General features: G+C 42.9%; 1 protein-coding gene across 4 annotated transcripts in view; it reads left to right on the top strand.

The window, feature by feature from the left end:
• Window positions 1-2: 2 nt before the first annotated feature.
• NEMP1 (nuclear envelope integral membrane protein 1) overlaps window positions 3-15,947 on the top strand; it is a 41,738-nt gene continuing 25,793 nt past the window's right edge. For 2 of the 4 annotated variants that reach the window (XM_004466158.3, XM_004466157.3), the window contains exon 1: window positions 7,305-7,452. In XM_004466158.3, the coding sequence (XP_004466215.2) occupies window positions 7,323-7,452 (130 nt within the window). In that variant the 5' untranslated portion in view covers window positions 7,305-7,322. Of the gene's footprint in view, window positions 250-7,304; window positions 7,453-7,695; window positions 8,041-15,947 lie in introns of those variants that run through there. The other 2 variants (XM_071218915.1, XM_012528151.4) reach the window with 2 other exon arrangements.

The raw sequence follows: 15,947 nt of genomic DNA, 5'->3' as shown, positions 1-15,947 counted from the left end.
GCGGAGCACTAAGGCGGGGGCGGGCACTCGGAGCCCGGGCGCCGAGTTGGGGACCGAGGTGACCGAAGACGGGCTGCGGAGGGCGGGCCTGGGGACCCAGCGGGCGGGGAAAGGTCGCCTCGTGCCGCCCACGCCGGATGCGCAGCCGGCCCTCTCCGCGCCCACGTTCCCACGTGAGCTCCCCGCCGGCCACATTCCTACTCTCCCCCGCCACTCGGAGCTGAGAGCGGAGTTTCACAATCAGCACAGGTACACAAAGACAGAGAAGCGCCGGGACGTGCACACGGCCGAGACGACTGCGCGGCCGCCTGGTGCCCACACTGCGGCCTCGCGGCGCTGTACCAGCGAATGTGCAGAGTCGGAAAAGTTGGCGACGCTGGGCGCGCGGCTCTGCGTGTGCGCGCACCTGACTGCCGTAGGCGAGTCTGAGCGTGGGGCTGTGCGAGACTCCGGCGCCCTTCCGCAGCCCCAAAAGGAGTAATCTGGGGAGGCTGCCCTCGGAAACCGAGGCCTTCGCCCGCCCTGCCTCGAGCCCTTGCGGCAGTCTGGGGGCCTGGGATGGGCGGGTTACGCTCAAGGCCACCGCTTAGATGCCTGTTGAGACGCATAGGGGGTTGTTAGCGCGTGGGTAGGCGGGAAGGGGGGACCCCCGCCTCCGTCTACTCGTCTCATTCCCAAAAGAGGGAACTCTGCTCGTTCCTACCCCCAACCTCCAAGGCCCGAGTGTCCGACGGGGCTCCCTGCGGAAAAGCGGGAGCGAGAAGCGCCTGCAAGGAGCCAGGCCCCCTCCTCAGCTCACTGCCTCCTACCCCTTAGTTTCTCCCAGCCCCATCTGGTTCCCATTTCACCCCCTCCCACGGCTGGGAGGGCGCGCGGGGGCTCTGAGGGCCCCGCCCAGCGGCCCAGGGTCCGGGGGAGGAGAGGCGGGTGGCAGCAGGAGAGCAGTCAGGCCAGAAACCAGGTTCCCCCTCGTCGGGGGAGCCTGAGCCCCGCCCCGCCATTCCGCACTTCTGAGTGGCCCAGGGCCCGGCAGGGCGTGGGTGGCGTGGGCGGGGGCCGGTTTTACATTCCGGCCGGGTGAGGGGACCTTTCCGTTTCTGGTGGGGGCAGGAGAGGAGGGGTACTTGTTAGGGGGGGTTTCTGTAGATTCCCCTTTTCATCCCTTTAAACACCAAACCCCGAGGTTGAGGGTAGGAACGAGCAGAGTTCCCTCCTTCCAATGCCCCATTCTGCAACCGGAGGGCGCGCCTAGACCGGCTCCCTCCGGCAGCGCTCCTGGACCCCCCTCTGAGGCTCGCGGGGGCGGCCCCTCCCCCACGCTCCCCTCCGGTTATTTTGGAGCCCGGGCTGCCAGCCGCTGGCCCCAGGTTTCCACGTGCCCCCGCCCTCCCCCGCCCCCGCTCCCCGTGACGCACATCCTCCGCCCACGCAGCCTCTGCTCCAGGCGCCCCGCTCGCTCCCGCCCGGGGCCCCCCTGGGGCGGCGCTGAGCCCCGGGATCTGGAGGAAGACGCAGGCCTGGGGAGGAGGGCGGAGTGGGGCGTGCAGCGAGGCGGTGGGAACGTGCTGGGCGCCGGGCGCCAGCGGCCGCGCTTCAGAGAGAGGGCGAGGGAGGAGCCGGTCCTGGGGTCGCCTCTCCCGGGTCCTGGAGCGGGTCGTGGGCTAGAGAGGGAGGTGGGGAGAAAAACCTGGCGGACCAGGCCTGCCCACTTCCCGACGGCAGCCTGGGGGGGGTGAGGGGAAGTGATCCAGGTGCCCTCGTGTGTGTGTGTGTGTGTGTGTGTGTGTGTGTGTGTTGAACTCCCGAGTGTTTTTATTTTTGTTCCTCAAGGTTGTAGTGCGATGAGATTCAAATGAGAGAATGTATGTGCAAACTCCTTGTGAATTGTAAAATGCTAAGTAAAATTAAGACTTTATTATTGGTTTGTGTCTTTGTACCCCGAGATTACGTATTTATGTTTCTTTACATCTACTTGTGTATCTCTGTCTCTGTTTCTAGGTTTGTGTGAGTCCCAATGTGTGGATTAAAAAAAAGGGGTATATATTGTTAAAACCATTGACTTGTCAGGCCCCGCCAAGGCCCAGAGCGCCCCCGCAGCCAGCCGGAGCTGCCGAGATGTCTGTTCTTCGCTTCCCTCCCACTCCTGCCACCCCCAACTCCCTCCTCCCTTCCGTTGAGAACAAGGAATTTCCAGCCTTGAGAAAGGGGAGAGACACAGAGACAGAGACAAAGAGAGACTGGGACCGTGAAAAGCTGTAGGAAAACATAGAGAAGAGACATGGGAGGGGCAAGGCAAAAGGGAGTGGGGCCGAGGCAGAAATCTTCCTTTCTTCTCTTTCTTCATGGGTCTCATCAGTGTCTCCCCTCATTCCGGACCACTTCCCTACCTGACTAACCTGCCCTGCCCCGTACTCCACCCCGCACCTCCTTTTCCTTCGGTGTTGTGAGGCATGTACAGAAAAGCGGCATGTCCCGTTAAATCAAGGATTAATACTCAAAATTATTTTATTGTCCAGACGTTTTTCCAGGAAGATTTTCTGCTGGTTTGACAAAGGGAAACAGTATCCTCCGTCCCAATTTTCCATGAAGAGGAAAAGGTTGGGAAAAAACGGGAAACATGGGTGGAAGAGGAGTAAGGAATTGGAAAACTAGAGTTTCTTTCTTTGCCACGTGTTAATTTTCATCTAGCAGATTGCACTGCTCACTCCCCCCACGTTTTCACCAGGCCAATTCCCACTCAGCCAGCAAGGTCTGGCTCAAATGTCACTTTCCCCAACTCTGCATTCTGGGTCCTCTCCATTCCTCTAGGCAGAAATTAATTCCTCCCACCTCTGTGGCCTTCAGAGTTGCTTGTTTCACCCTCAGCCTGAGACCTCTTCAGGCTCTAGGCCTGGTATTTGGGGGACCCTCTGAAATGAATTAACTGATGATGGTGTTTGCAGGCCTGAGGAACTTTGAAAAGGGCAGTCCACATGGATTTTACCCCAAGTGGGACTGAACCTGGGCAAAGCTGTTAAGTGGAGAAGTTCATTTTCTAAATCTCTCCCCTTTTTGAAGTTTCCAGTGAGTCTCCCAAGTTTGGCTCCTTGGCCTTCTAAAATGACCATTATTCCAGTAATTGAATTTATATACAGGTGCTGAAGGAAGAGGCTGAATAGTAACAGAAATTAGAAAGTTAACGATTCTTCTTTTTCCCTTTTTCAGTAATACACCAGAATTTATACTCTCAGGAGTGCTGTCCTTCGATGTGGACATCTCCCAGGAGGTGCTTCACCCCTCAGAGACAGATAACCCTAACTTTTACCTTGAAGGAAGTTGTAGATGAGTAGGGGACATAGATTGTAAATAATAGGGAAACTGATTTGGCCCAAGGGATAGGGCGGTCTGCCTACCATATGGGAGGTCCAGGGTTCAAACCCAGGGCCTCTTGGCTGGTGTGGTAAGCTGGCCCATGTGCAGTGCTGATGCGCACAAGGAGTGCCGTGCTGCGCAGGGGTGCCCCCTGCGTAGGGAAGGCCCATGCTCAAGGAATGCGCCCCGCATGGGGCGCAGAGAACTGACACAGCAAGATGACACAACAAAAAGAGACAGATTCCCAGTGCTGCTGTCAAGAATGCAAGCAGACACAGAAGAACACACAGCAAATGGACACAGAGAGCAGACAACAAGGGGGCGGGAGGGGAGAGAAATAAAAAAACAAAAAACCAATAGATGTAAAAACAATGAGAGAGTATAGGGCTCAAGTAATCTAGTCTGCCTGGGGAGACTCAGTTTAGAGAGGCATCCACAGGAGGTGATAAGGTAACCCAGGCTTTTTTTTTTTCTTAAGGAGGTACCAGGGATGGAACTCAGGACCTGGTACATGGGAAGTGGGTACTCAACCACAGAGCTACATCCATTTCCCTGACCCATCGTTCTGAAGTATGAATAGGAGATTTCCAGGGAAGGGACAATCGAGTCAGAGACCAAAATATGCAAATACACAGAAATATGAAACAGAATATGTTTGAGAAACTAGAAATTGTTGTGCATTATTGCTAGGGGGAAAGGTTATATATGAACTAGGGAGCTATAAAAGGTTGGTGCTTCTCAAAGTATGGCAAAGAAAGTTTTTATTTTATTAAGTTCCAATCCACTGTTGTCCACTACTTTTATAAAAATACACAAAATGGGGCAAGTGGGGAGGGGCTGGCTGCTCCATCACCAGAATGACTGTGGCTGGTGGGTCCTTACCAAGCCCTTTCATTCAGAGGCTGCACATAATGGACGTTAAACACTTTGTTATAGGGGAAAAAAAAAATTGTTAGAAAAATGAAGCAAAAAACAGTTTACTAGAGTTAATAGATACAAAATTAGTCAAATTGCTATGAAAGTTTCTAAATGCTTACACTTAATTTCTCAAATTATTTCATCACAGATTAGTAACCGACTTTGAATAGTATTTTTGAAGTTGTTTCTTTGCATTTATAATTTGATCATCCTAAAGGCTCTGGACTTTGACCTGTGGTGATACTGTGGAACCATAGAGACTTTGTAACACAGAGGTAACATGGTCAGATCTTCTGGAGTCCAGCTGGTGGAGGGAGGGTTGAAGAGGAGAGGATAGATTCAAAAGTAGGAAGGTAAAATCTGTAGGACTACATGATTGATTGGTAATGTGGAAAGGGAGAGGAGTTTAGGGTGACTCCCAGGAATCTGGCTTGAGTGATTGAGTAGATGGAATGTGTTTTCTGAAAACTTACATATTGTCTTCATTAACTATTCCGACAATTCCTAAATTCAAAAAGTAATGCAAACCAAAATTTTTTCATAACTCATTTGGCAATAAAATCTTATCTGAATTTATTTTGTGGCAAAACCTGACCTACACTTACATGAGATTATTTATAGTTTTCATTTATTCTACTTGGAATGGATATTAATATATGTGTCACTGCAGAAATATTAATGTGATTGAATATTGGTTGCTATCCCAACCCCACTGGGACTGTTGCCATATTTAGAATATATGGACCATATTACTTTTCTAAAATTAAAAAGTCTCAATTCTGAAACACATTTATTGTTCAGATTGACCACCCCACTGCATTTATCAGTCCTAGCTTGAGTTACCTTTGGCTATTTGCATAAACCAGATCCACTGGCAGATAAGGAATTGTAAGGGCAATGTGCCCTGTAGACTCTGAAGATGATTTTCAACTTATTGTAAGCAGTGCCTGCATTAGTAAAACAAGCCTAAAGCACTTGAAGTGACAACACTCATTTGGATGATAAGTTGTAACATGTTTGTGGACAATCAGCAGTCTCATTACTGTACACCTTGTTTGCACATTTTAATGGTCAGTGATCTTCTGGAATTAGTTCCCAAATAATTCCTGTGCTCTGGCCTTTAGTCGAAACCAAAGAGCAAGCCCTGAACAGTAAGAATTTGGAGCCTGGTAGAAAGCAAAGCCTATTTTTAAAAGTAAATTTTATTTTTTAGGATAGTTTTAGATCTACAGAAAAAATGGAGAAAATAGTACAGAGAGTTCCCAAATACCCCTTTACCCTCTTAGTAATTCTTATATTTGTATAGTACATTTGCCAAAATTAATGAACCAGAACTGATGTGTTATTATTAACCAAAGTCCATAGTTTATTCAGATTTCCTTAGTTTTTACCTTATGTCTTTTTCTATTCCAGGATCCCATCCATGATACATTACATTTAGTTCTCATATATCCTTGGGTGCCCTCTTGGCTGTGACAGTTTCTTCGTCTTTCTTGTTTTTGATGACCTTTACAGTTTTGAAGAGCACTGACCAAATGTTTTGTAGGATGGCCCTCTACTGGAATTTGTTTAATGTTTTTCTCATGATTAGACTAGTGCTATGGGTTTTGGGGAGGAAAATCAGAGGTAAAGTGCCATTTTCATTGCATTGTATAAAGAATACATAATACTAGTGTGATTTATAACTGTTTATATTGACAGCCCAGGGTGTGTGTATGAGACATGGATGACCTTTGCAGCAGGAGTGGCCTGGTCTTGTCTTTCGGGGGAGGGAAAGTTTTCTCTTCCCCATGACTCAAATATCTTCTTTTGACACCTTGAACTATCCCCAGCAGCTACCCCCTTCCCTGATTTCTCCCCAGTTCACGAAGCCCATCACCTCTGCTCTTCCTATCCACTACCATTAGATCTTCTAAAAAAAGGGAGGGAGGGGTTTGGTTTCTCTTAGCATTTATGGAACACCTAATGTGCCAGGAACTCTGCTAGGCCCTTACTGGGTTAAATCATTTATTGGGAAGCAGCCAAATGCCATACAAAGAACTCAGACTGCGGTAACAGTAGACCTGAGTAGGAACCGCACCCAGCCCGAGTAACCCTGAGACTTGGGACCTGTCCCTTTGCTTGGCTTTCTCCAGTAGAGATAATTGTGTTCATCCTCACATTCAGTTTGCTCCAGCCCCCACAAAAGAATCCCTATGGCTACATTTTTTTTTTTTTATACTTGATTTATTTTTTTTCACTTTTTAAAATCAAAGTTAATAGATCACAAAGAACGTATAACCATATAACCCACTCCCCACCCCCAACCCCCATCACTTTTGTAAATTGTATTTTTTTGAAGATATATACATCTCAAAAAGGTTTATTAAAAAACATGAGGTTCCCATATACCCCCCACCTCCCCACCCTACTCCTCCCATACCAACAACCTCCCGCATCATTGCTGCACACTCATCGCAGTCGGTGCCTATGTCTACATTTTTAATGCTGTTTATGCCTGTAAAACGTTGATAACAATTTTTTGTGACTTCGCTTTTAATTCATTTAGGACTTCGGAGAACCACAATCATCTTGATTTTAAAAATTGTCCCGTCAGGACGACCTTATGCGTAGAGATCTCAGTTGTCTTAGCAAAACAAAATAACGTGGCAAAAAACCCCAAAATGTGGAACTTGAGACCTTTTTGATGGAAGTAGGAAGTCGGGTCGAGGAGGCTTTGACCATTCTGATTTCCTATTGGTTAAGTTTACCGTCAGTCGCACCAGTTGTAAATAAACTGGAGACGGAAGCATGTTGTTAAGGGGTGGGATCTTCCTGTAGCCATTGCGTTGTGAGAACCCGTTTTCTAATAGGCTGAAAGATGCTTCTCCCGCCCTCGCCCATCAGTTGCTAAGGCGCGAGATTCATAGGGTTATTAAAGGCTAGCTTTCTTAGGGCTCCGTGCGTCCGATTGGTTGCTAGGGGGCGGGCCTTGTAGCTGATAGGGTGCTGGACCTGCTTATTTCAGGTTAGTTGCTAGGGAGAGGCACGTGAGGAGGCGGCGGTGTGCGGCGATGATGGCGGGAGGCATGAAAGTGGCGGTCTCACCGGCAGTTGGTTCCGGACGCTGGGGCTGCGGGGCCGGGGGCCGTGGGGCAGTGTGGCTGCTCCTGGTCCTCTCCGGCTGCTTGGTCTGCGGCGCAGGTACCGCCGGGCAGTCGCTTCCTAGGGGACGGGTGCCGAGGGGATTATTTTTAGAAAAGTGGGTTCTGGGATTGCCCGGAAGACTTCGGCGGTTACTCTGCCCAGGCTTGCGGCTCTGCGGATGGGCGTGGTGCGAAGACGAGGCTTTGTGGTCCGAGAATGGGCGTCGGAACTGAGGAGCGAGGGCCCTGTGGCAGGCGGCCTGGGAAGCTACCCGGCTTGGGGAGGAGGCTGGACCCTTTTGGGCTGAGACAGGCAGGAAGGCTTGAACAGGCAGGAAGTGGTCCTGGGGGCTGCGTTGCGCTGCAGCAAGTCTCGAGTTCTTTGCTTTTAAACAGACCCGAAAACCATTCCTGGCAGGCAGTGATGCCGCAGAAAGGAAGCATCCCATTCCTCAGATTAGCAAACACCGTCTGAGCGTTTGGGTCTGTCAGGACGCAGGGCACCGATAGCTGAGAAGATCATTGTTGTTCACAGAAATGCAGTGATTTCTAGATATAATATCTTCCGTCACGGCTCTATAGAACGGACCTGAAATCATTCAAATCGCATGTTTCCAAAAGAGATACAGGTGCCATTCAGCATCGGGTAGGTTTCTTTTGGAAGTTTATGCATTCCTTACAGCAAACTCATTTGGTAACTGCTACTGGAGAATTGGCTTTGAACCGGGGAGGAACCTATTCTCCTTTTCCGCTCTTAAAATCTAGAAAACCTAGAGTGTACTCGTAAAAACTTTCTACCACCATTTCTACAAAAAAATGAAGTTTCCAAGCTTCCACTGGAGGGAGTTGAAACTCATGGGAATAAAGATAATCTTGTCTTGTAAACACATGCTCTCCTCTCTCACCTCTCCCATCAGCTGCTGCCTGTCTATCTCATGCTGTCACTTGTGATTATCCTTAGCTTCAGCTTTAAGATGGTCTCAGTCTCAGCATCCATAGATCTGGCTCCAAAGCGTAATCCCGCTTTGGAAAAAAAAAAAAACTCTAGGAGATGGAGAGGAGGTGTCTAGAAAGGTGCTTCTCCAGAAGCAGGGCCCAGGGTAACACTTGAAAGGCTGTTACCTGATCAACTTGGGTCAGATGGTTAACTTCTAAAATGGGGTTGTTGGTTGCCAAGATGAAATGAGAAAATGTATGCAAAAATGCCCTTAGATTGGAAGTGTTCAATCGGTAGTCTCTTTTTTTCTCTCAGATCTCTTTTATGAAGGGAGGAACTGGGGTTTCTTGGCTTGGAGAAGGGTAAACTTGAGAACATATTTGTCCTGGGTGGCCTATAGATCATTAGGGTGTCAGCTACAAAAAAACAATCATATGTAGTAGGGAAGAACTTTCTGAAAGTCAGAGATATACCAAAAGAGTACCTCAAAAGGTAGAAGTTCCTTCTCATTGAAAGTTTTTTTAAAAAAATCAAATTATGAAAATAAATGCTCTTATTTTAGGCTTTTTGGAAAGTATAATTAAGTACAAAGGAAGAAAAAACCCTGTTTATTCCATGCAGAGATAATCCATTTTAGCATATTTTCTTTTGATCTTTTTCCACGTTTTTTCTATTTTTTTCCACATGTTTTAAATTATGAAATGTTTTGAATTGATAACAAATTCACATGCCTGTCAGTAATCCAGTTCCCTCCTCTACTGGGAGATTGTTTTCTTACTTGGATTTTCTAGCACTAGTATTTCTCTAAGTCATTTAAAAGTCTTCCTGGGGAGTGGGTATAATTCAGTGGTTTGAGCACCTGCTTCCCATGTACTGGGTCCTGGATTCAGTCTCCAGTACCTCCTAAAAAAAAAAAAGTCTTCCTAAATATTATTTTTACTTATATTGTAGTCCATTGTATGCACAGACCATTATTTATTTAGTGTCCTTGTCCCATCCTGTCATCTCCCCACTGTTGGTTGAATATTTGAGGTTTCCAGTTTTTCACTGTTGTAGATAACACTTTGTGAACATCTTTGTGTATTAATTGTTTTATTGCATTTGGGTTTTTAAAGGATAGATTCTCAGAAATGGGTTTATTAGATCAAAAAGTAAATTTTTTTTAAGATTTATTTCTCTACCTTGCCTTGTTGTTTGTACTTGCTGTGTCTGTTTTGTGCTTGTCTTCCTTTTAGGAGGCATTTGGGAACCGAACCCAGGACCTCCCATGTGGGAGGAGGCGCCTACTCTCTTGAGCCATCTCTGCTCCCTGCTTTGTTGTATCTCTCATTATGTTTTTCTTCCTTGTGTCTCTTATTGTATCATCTTGTTGCATCAGCTCGCCATGCCAGCACATCCCATCAGCTTGCTGTCTTGCTTGTCTTTATGAAGCACTGGGAACTGAACCAGGTGTATCCCATGTGGTAGGTTGGGAGCTCAATCGCTTGAGCCACATCTACTTATCAGTGAAAAATTTTTTTAAGATTTATTTATTTATTTATTTATCTCCCTTCCCTCCCACCCCAGTTGTCTGTTCTCTGTGTCTATTTGCTGCGTCTTGTTTCTTTGTCCGCTTCTGTTGTTGTCAGCGGCACAGGAATCTGTTTCTTTTTGTTGTGCCATCTTGTTGTGTCAGCTCTCAGTGTGTGCGGTGCCATTCCTGGGCAGGCTGCACATTCTTTCCCACTGGGTGGCTCTCCTTACAGGGCGCACTCCTTGCACATGGGCTCCCCTATGCGGGGGACACCCCCGCATGGCATGGCACTCCTTGCGCACATCAGCACTGCACATGGGCCAGCTCCACATGGGTCAAGGAGGCCCGGGGTATGAACCGCGGACCTCCCATGTGGTAGACGGACGCCCTAACCACTGGGCCGAGTCTGCCGCCACCGGTAAAATATTTTGAAGATCCTTGAAACATCTTGCTAAAATGCTTTCCTGAAAAGGTGTACTTTTGCTCCTCTGCCACAGGGCAAGGCAAATGATGACGTCTGCTGATCTCTCCCTTCTCTTCTGAGTTTCCTTGATTTCAGCTTCTTGCTTCAAAAACTTTCTCTCTCCCTCTGTATACATTCCATTTATAAACGACTCCAGTAATAGCATTAAGTCCCATCTGGAATGAATGGGTCACACCATAACTGAAGTAGCCTCATCAAAGGTCCTACTTACAATGGGTTTACACCTACAAGAATGGATTAGATTTAAGAACATGTTTTTCTGGGGTACATTCAAACTATGATATACATTTCTTTTGGAGAAATATCTATTCAAGTCCTTTGCCCATTTTTTATTTGGGTGGCTTGTCTTTATCATTGGGTTGTAGGAGCTCTTTATATATATTCTGTATAGTAAACCCCTATCACATATATAATTTCCAAATATATTCTCCCATCTGTAGTTTTTTTCACTTTCTAATGTCCTTTAATGTGCAAAAATTTTAAATTTTGATGAAGTCTCATCTATTTTTTCTTTGGTTGTTTTTGCTTTAGGTGTCATCTCTAAGAAACCACTGCCATTTCCAAGGTCATGAATATTTATCCCTGTTTTGTTCTCAGAGTTTTATGGTTTAGCTTTTATATTAGGTTGCTGATCCATTTTTTATTTCTCCCCACACCCTCATTGTTTGCATTTGCTGTGTCTGTTTGTTGTGTGCTGGTCTTCTTTTTAGGAGGCACCAGGAACTGAACACAGGATCTCCCGAGTAGTCACACTTGATTCACATCCACCTCCCAGTCACTAATCCATTTTGAGTTAATTTTTGTATATGGTTTGAGGTAGGGGTCCAACTTCATTCTTTCCATGTGGAAATCCAGTTTTTCTTGCACCAGTTGTTGAAGAGACTATTCTTTCTCCATTCGATGAAGTTGGTACCCTTGTCAAAAATTAGTTGGCCTTTTTCATACTTTTAAAATCAATTTGCATGAGCTTTTTTATATATTAAGAATATGTATATTTTTATCCATTTTATTGATACATATTAATAAAATATACAATCCATCCAAAGTGTACAATCTGTCCGAAGTGTACATGCAGTGGTATTTGGTATAATTGTATAGTTGTATATTCATCACTTCAGTCATTATCAGAGCATTTCCGTTATTCCAACAATAATAACAATATACAGACAGACAAAAAAATCTCTACCCCTTAAGAATCACATCTCGATATCTATGCTTCCCCTACATAGCTGCTGTTTTTTTTTTTTAAAGATTTATTTTATTTGTCTCTCTCCTTCCCCCCCATTGTCTGCTCTCTGTGCCCATTTGCTGTTTGTTCTTCTATGTCCTCTTGCATTATGTCCTCTTGCATTATCCGGTGTCACTGGGAAACTTTCTTTTTTTTTGTTGCATCATCTTGCTGTGTCAGCTCTCTGGGTGGGCTGCGCTCTCTTCACACGGGGCGGCTCTCCTTGTGGGGCGCATACCTTGCGCGTGGGGCTCCCGTACATGGGGGTGCATCTGAGTGGCACAGCAGTCCTTTGGATCAGGAGGCCCTAGGGATCGAATCTTGTACCCTCCATATGGTAGTCGATTGCTCTATCTATGGAGCCACCTCTCTTTCCCTGCATAGCTGCTATTTTGTTTCCATTTTTCTAATTTATTTGTATTTGTATTTTGTATAGATGGAGTCAAACAATATGTAGTATTTTTGGTCTGGTTTCTTTCACTTAATATACTTCCTTTTTCTTTTTTTTTCTTTCTTTTTTTTTTTTTACCCTTAATGGAAGATTATTAATGTAATACTATACACTGCTGTCCATATTTTGGTTTGTTTTTTTGCCTGATATTAAATCTTGTAACATTAAGGTACATTTGTTTGGTTTTAAAGACAGTCAGTCTTCTATATGCAATATTACCCATATTCATTTTTCGTGAGGTTTTGCTTTGCTATAGAGTGTAAAATTAATATTTTATTAAAAATACATATTATCTCTTTGCCTAGAGGAGCCCACATCTACACATTTAGGTGTATAATTCTGTTCTCTTCTTCCATTTCTCAATAAACTACTGGCCCACCTAAATTGGCATGTCCTTAACTTTTATGCCAAGAACCTGGAAGAATCCATCATCCCCCAACTTCCCCAGACTTCAGTACATGGGAAAAATACAACTAATGTAACTTATAGACTGTGATTAACAGTAAATTGTAATATTTTTGTAGCAAAGACAAAGATGATATCAATACTAAAGGTAAAAAAATATGGGATTTAGTTTTATGAGATGCGCATATGATCATTTTTTTCCTTCACTTTATTAACAAGGAAACCTTGGCCTTATCATTTAACCAATCTGTGCTCATTTATGTGCCCTTTTGAACATTGGTGATATAAATTGAGTTTGTCTTTAGGAATAATGGGATACATATGTCTGCACAGAATATTTCGAAGTATTGCTTCTATAATTTGTTAAGCTGCCTTTTCATCTGTTATATTTTTTGAAATTGAAATAAAGTTTACTTAAAAAAAATAAATATATTTTAACAGTGTGGCACATTCATTGCATTTGGTGAATACATTTTGGAACACTGCTATGCTGCATGGATTATATTTTGTATTGTAGTTTAAACTCTCCCCCAATCCATTCAGTGGGTTATGGCCGGATATATAATGTCCTGCATCTGTCCCTGCAGTATCATTCAGGACAACTCCAAGTCCTGCAAATTCCCACATATCACACCTCTTCTTCACCCTCCCTGCCCTCAGCAACTCCCATGGCCCCTGTCTCAATGTCAATGATACAATTTCTTCTGTTGCTAGAGTCACTATAGTTCTATAGTAGAATACCAGTAAGTCCATTCTAATCCATATTTTATTCCTCCATCCTGTGGACCCTGGGATGGGAAGTGGGGTATATGGGAACCTCTTATATTTTTTAATGTAACATTTTGTGTGATCTATGTATCTTTAAAAAAAAAAGGACAATAAAAAAATTTGCTAAAAAAAAAATAACAGACCTAAATATTTCATCAATAAAATATTTGTGATGCAAGTGTTTTAATGAATATATCAAAATATTTAGTTGCTACCTAAAAAATATTTATATTTAAATATATTTATTTATTAAATTTTCCTTAATTTGTTTTCCCCTTTTCATATTTTAATAGATTTATATATTCTATGTGATTACTTGATTTTGTTCCTTAGAATTTTTCCATTGCTTTTATGTTTTGACAAGTATCCCAAAGTTGCATTGATATTATTTTATTCTTGTTTCTCAGGTATGATTTAATTTTTTTCATTTTTTAAATCTTTTTATAATTAAGGTTGTCATTTGGTGTGAGTTGAGGTTCTAGATAAATTTTATTATTGAAATAACCAATCAATAGTCTTAGCATACTATTGAATAATACTTTTTAAGTCCACAGATTTAAGATGTTGGTGGGTTTTTTGTTTTTTTTTTTAGAAAAACTTTATTTCAACTTCAAAAAATAAAGTAACGGACAAAATGCAGCTGAATAAATTGTGGAATCATTACTTTAAAAAATCCTTTCCAGGAATGTTTATCTTATTTAATCCTAGAAACAAACTCACTTGTTTATCCAGTGTTCCAAAAGATCAATAAATGAACACAGATTGGTTAAATGATATGGCCACAGTCTCCTTGTTAATGAAGAATATGAAAAGAAAAAAACTTGACCATATTCACATTTCATAAAACTAAATCCCATATTCTTTTTTTAAAACTTTAGCATTGTTATAGTACCTTCTTTGCCTTTGCTAAAAAAAATTACAATATTGTTAAATATAGTTTATAAGTTACATTAGTTGTATTTTTCCCATGCGTCACCATATTCTTAACACCTTGTATAGAGGAACATTCCTATATTTGTATTATTATCCACAGTCCTCATCTAACACTGAAATCGCTATATTATACAGTTCCTAGATTATCCTCTAGCTGTCTTTCAGTTAACATTAACCTTCCTAGACTACCCCTTTCAGCTGCAATCGTATTTATAAGTCAGTAGTGTTAGTTATTATAATGTGTTACCATCAACTCTGTCCATTTCCACATATTTGCAATCAACCTAATTAAACATTCTACATATATTCAGCAGAGCTCCCCCTTCTCAACCCACATTGTCTCCTACTAACCTGTACTCTGTCATTTAATTCCTTTAGTTTACTCATATTTAGTTCATATCAGTGAGACCATATAATATTTGTCCTTTTGTGTCTGGCTTATTAAACTCAACGTAATATCCTCAAGGTTCACCCATGTTGTCATATGCATCTCAAGTTCATTTCTTCTTACAGCTGAATAGTATTCCATTTTATGTATACACTACATTTTGTTTATCCATTCATTGGTTGACAGGCACTTAGGTTGTTTCCGTCTTTTAGCAATTGTGAATAATACTGCTGTGAATGTTGGTGTGCAAGTACTTGTTTGCATCCTTGCTTTCTGTTCTTCTGACTGCATTCCTAGTAGTGGGATTGTCAGATCATATGGAAGTTCTATATTTAACTTCCTGAGGAACTGCCAAATCATATTCCACAGAGGCTGCACCATTTTACATTCCCAAGGACAGTGAAGGAGAGGTCCAATTTGTCCACACCCTCTCCAGTGCTTGGAGTTTTCTGTTTTTTTGTTTTTTGTTTTAAAATAATGGCTATTCAATAAGGTGTGAAATGATTTCTCATTGTAGTTTTCATCTACGTTTTCCTAATAGTGATGTTGAGCATCTTTTCACATACTTCTTTTTGGTCATTTGTATTTCCTCTTTGTACAAATGTCTGTCCAAGTCTTGCCATTTTTTAATTGAGTTACTTGTCTTTTTATCATTGGGCTGTGTGATCTCTTTATGTAATATGGAAATCAAACCCTTATTGGATGTGGTTTCTGAAAATTTTCTCCCATTGAGTGGGCTGCCTTTTCACTACTTTAACAAAATCATTTGAAGTACCAAAGTATTTAATTTTGAGATCCCATTTATTTTTTCTTTCATTGCTTGTGCTTTGGGAATAAGGTTTAAGAAATCACCACTTACCTCAAGATCTTGAAGATGTTTCCCTACATTTTTATCTAAAAGTTTTATGATTCTAGCTTTTATATTTAGGTTCTTGATCCATTTTAGTTAATTTTTGTAAAAGGTATGAGATAGGGGTCCTCTTTTCTTTCCTTTAGATATGAATATCCAGTTCTTCCAGCATCATTTGTTGAAGAGACTGTTGTGAATTGCTGGGTAGGTTTGAAAACCTTGTCAAATATCACTTGACCATAGTTGTGTGAGAGTCTGTTTCTGAACTCTTTATTTGATATCATTGTTCAATCTATCTTTATGCCAGCCAGTACCATTCTGTTTTACCACTATAGCTAAGTAATATGTTTTAAAGTGAGGGAGTGAGAGTCCTCCAACGTCGTTCTTCTTTTTAAATATATATTTTTTGGCTGTTTGGGGTCTTCACCTTTTCAAATAAATTTGATAATTGGCTCTTCCAATTCTGCAAAAAAAGGCTGTTGGAACTTTATTGGTATTATGTTGAAACTCTAATTCAGTTTAGGTAGAGTTGACAGCTTTATAACATTTAATTTTCTAATCCATGAACATGGAATGTTCTTGCATTTATTTAGATC

Source organism: Dasypus novemcinctus, chromosome 12 (genome assembly GCF_030445035.2).
Source record: "Dasypus novemcinctus isolate mDasNov1 chromosome 12, mDasNov1.1.hap2, whole genome shotgun sequence".
NCBI lineage: Eukaryota > Metazoa > Chordata > Mammalia > Cingulata > Dasypodidae > Dasypus > Dasypus novemcinctus.
Note: the sequence above shows the minus strand (reverse complement) of the source record. Positions and strands in the feature narration are given on the sequence as shown.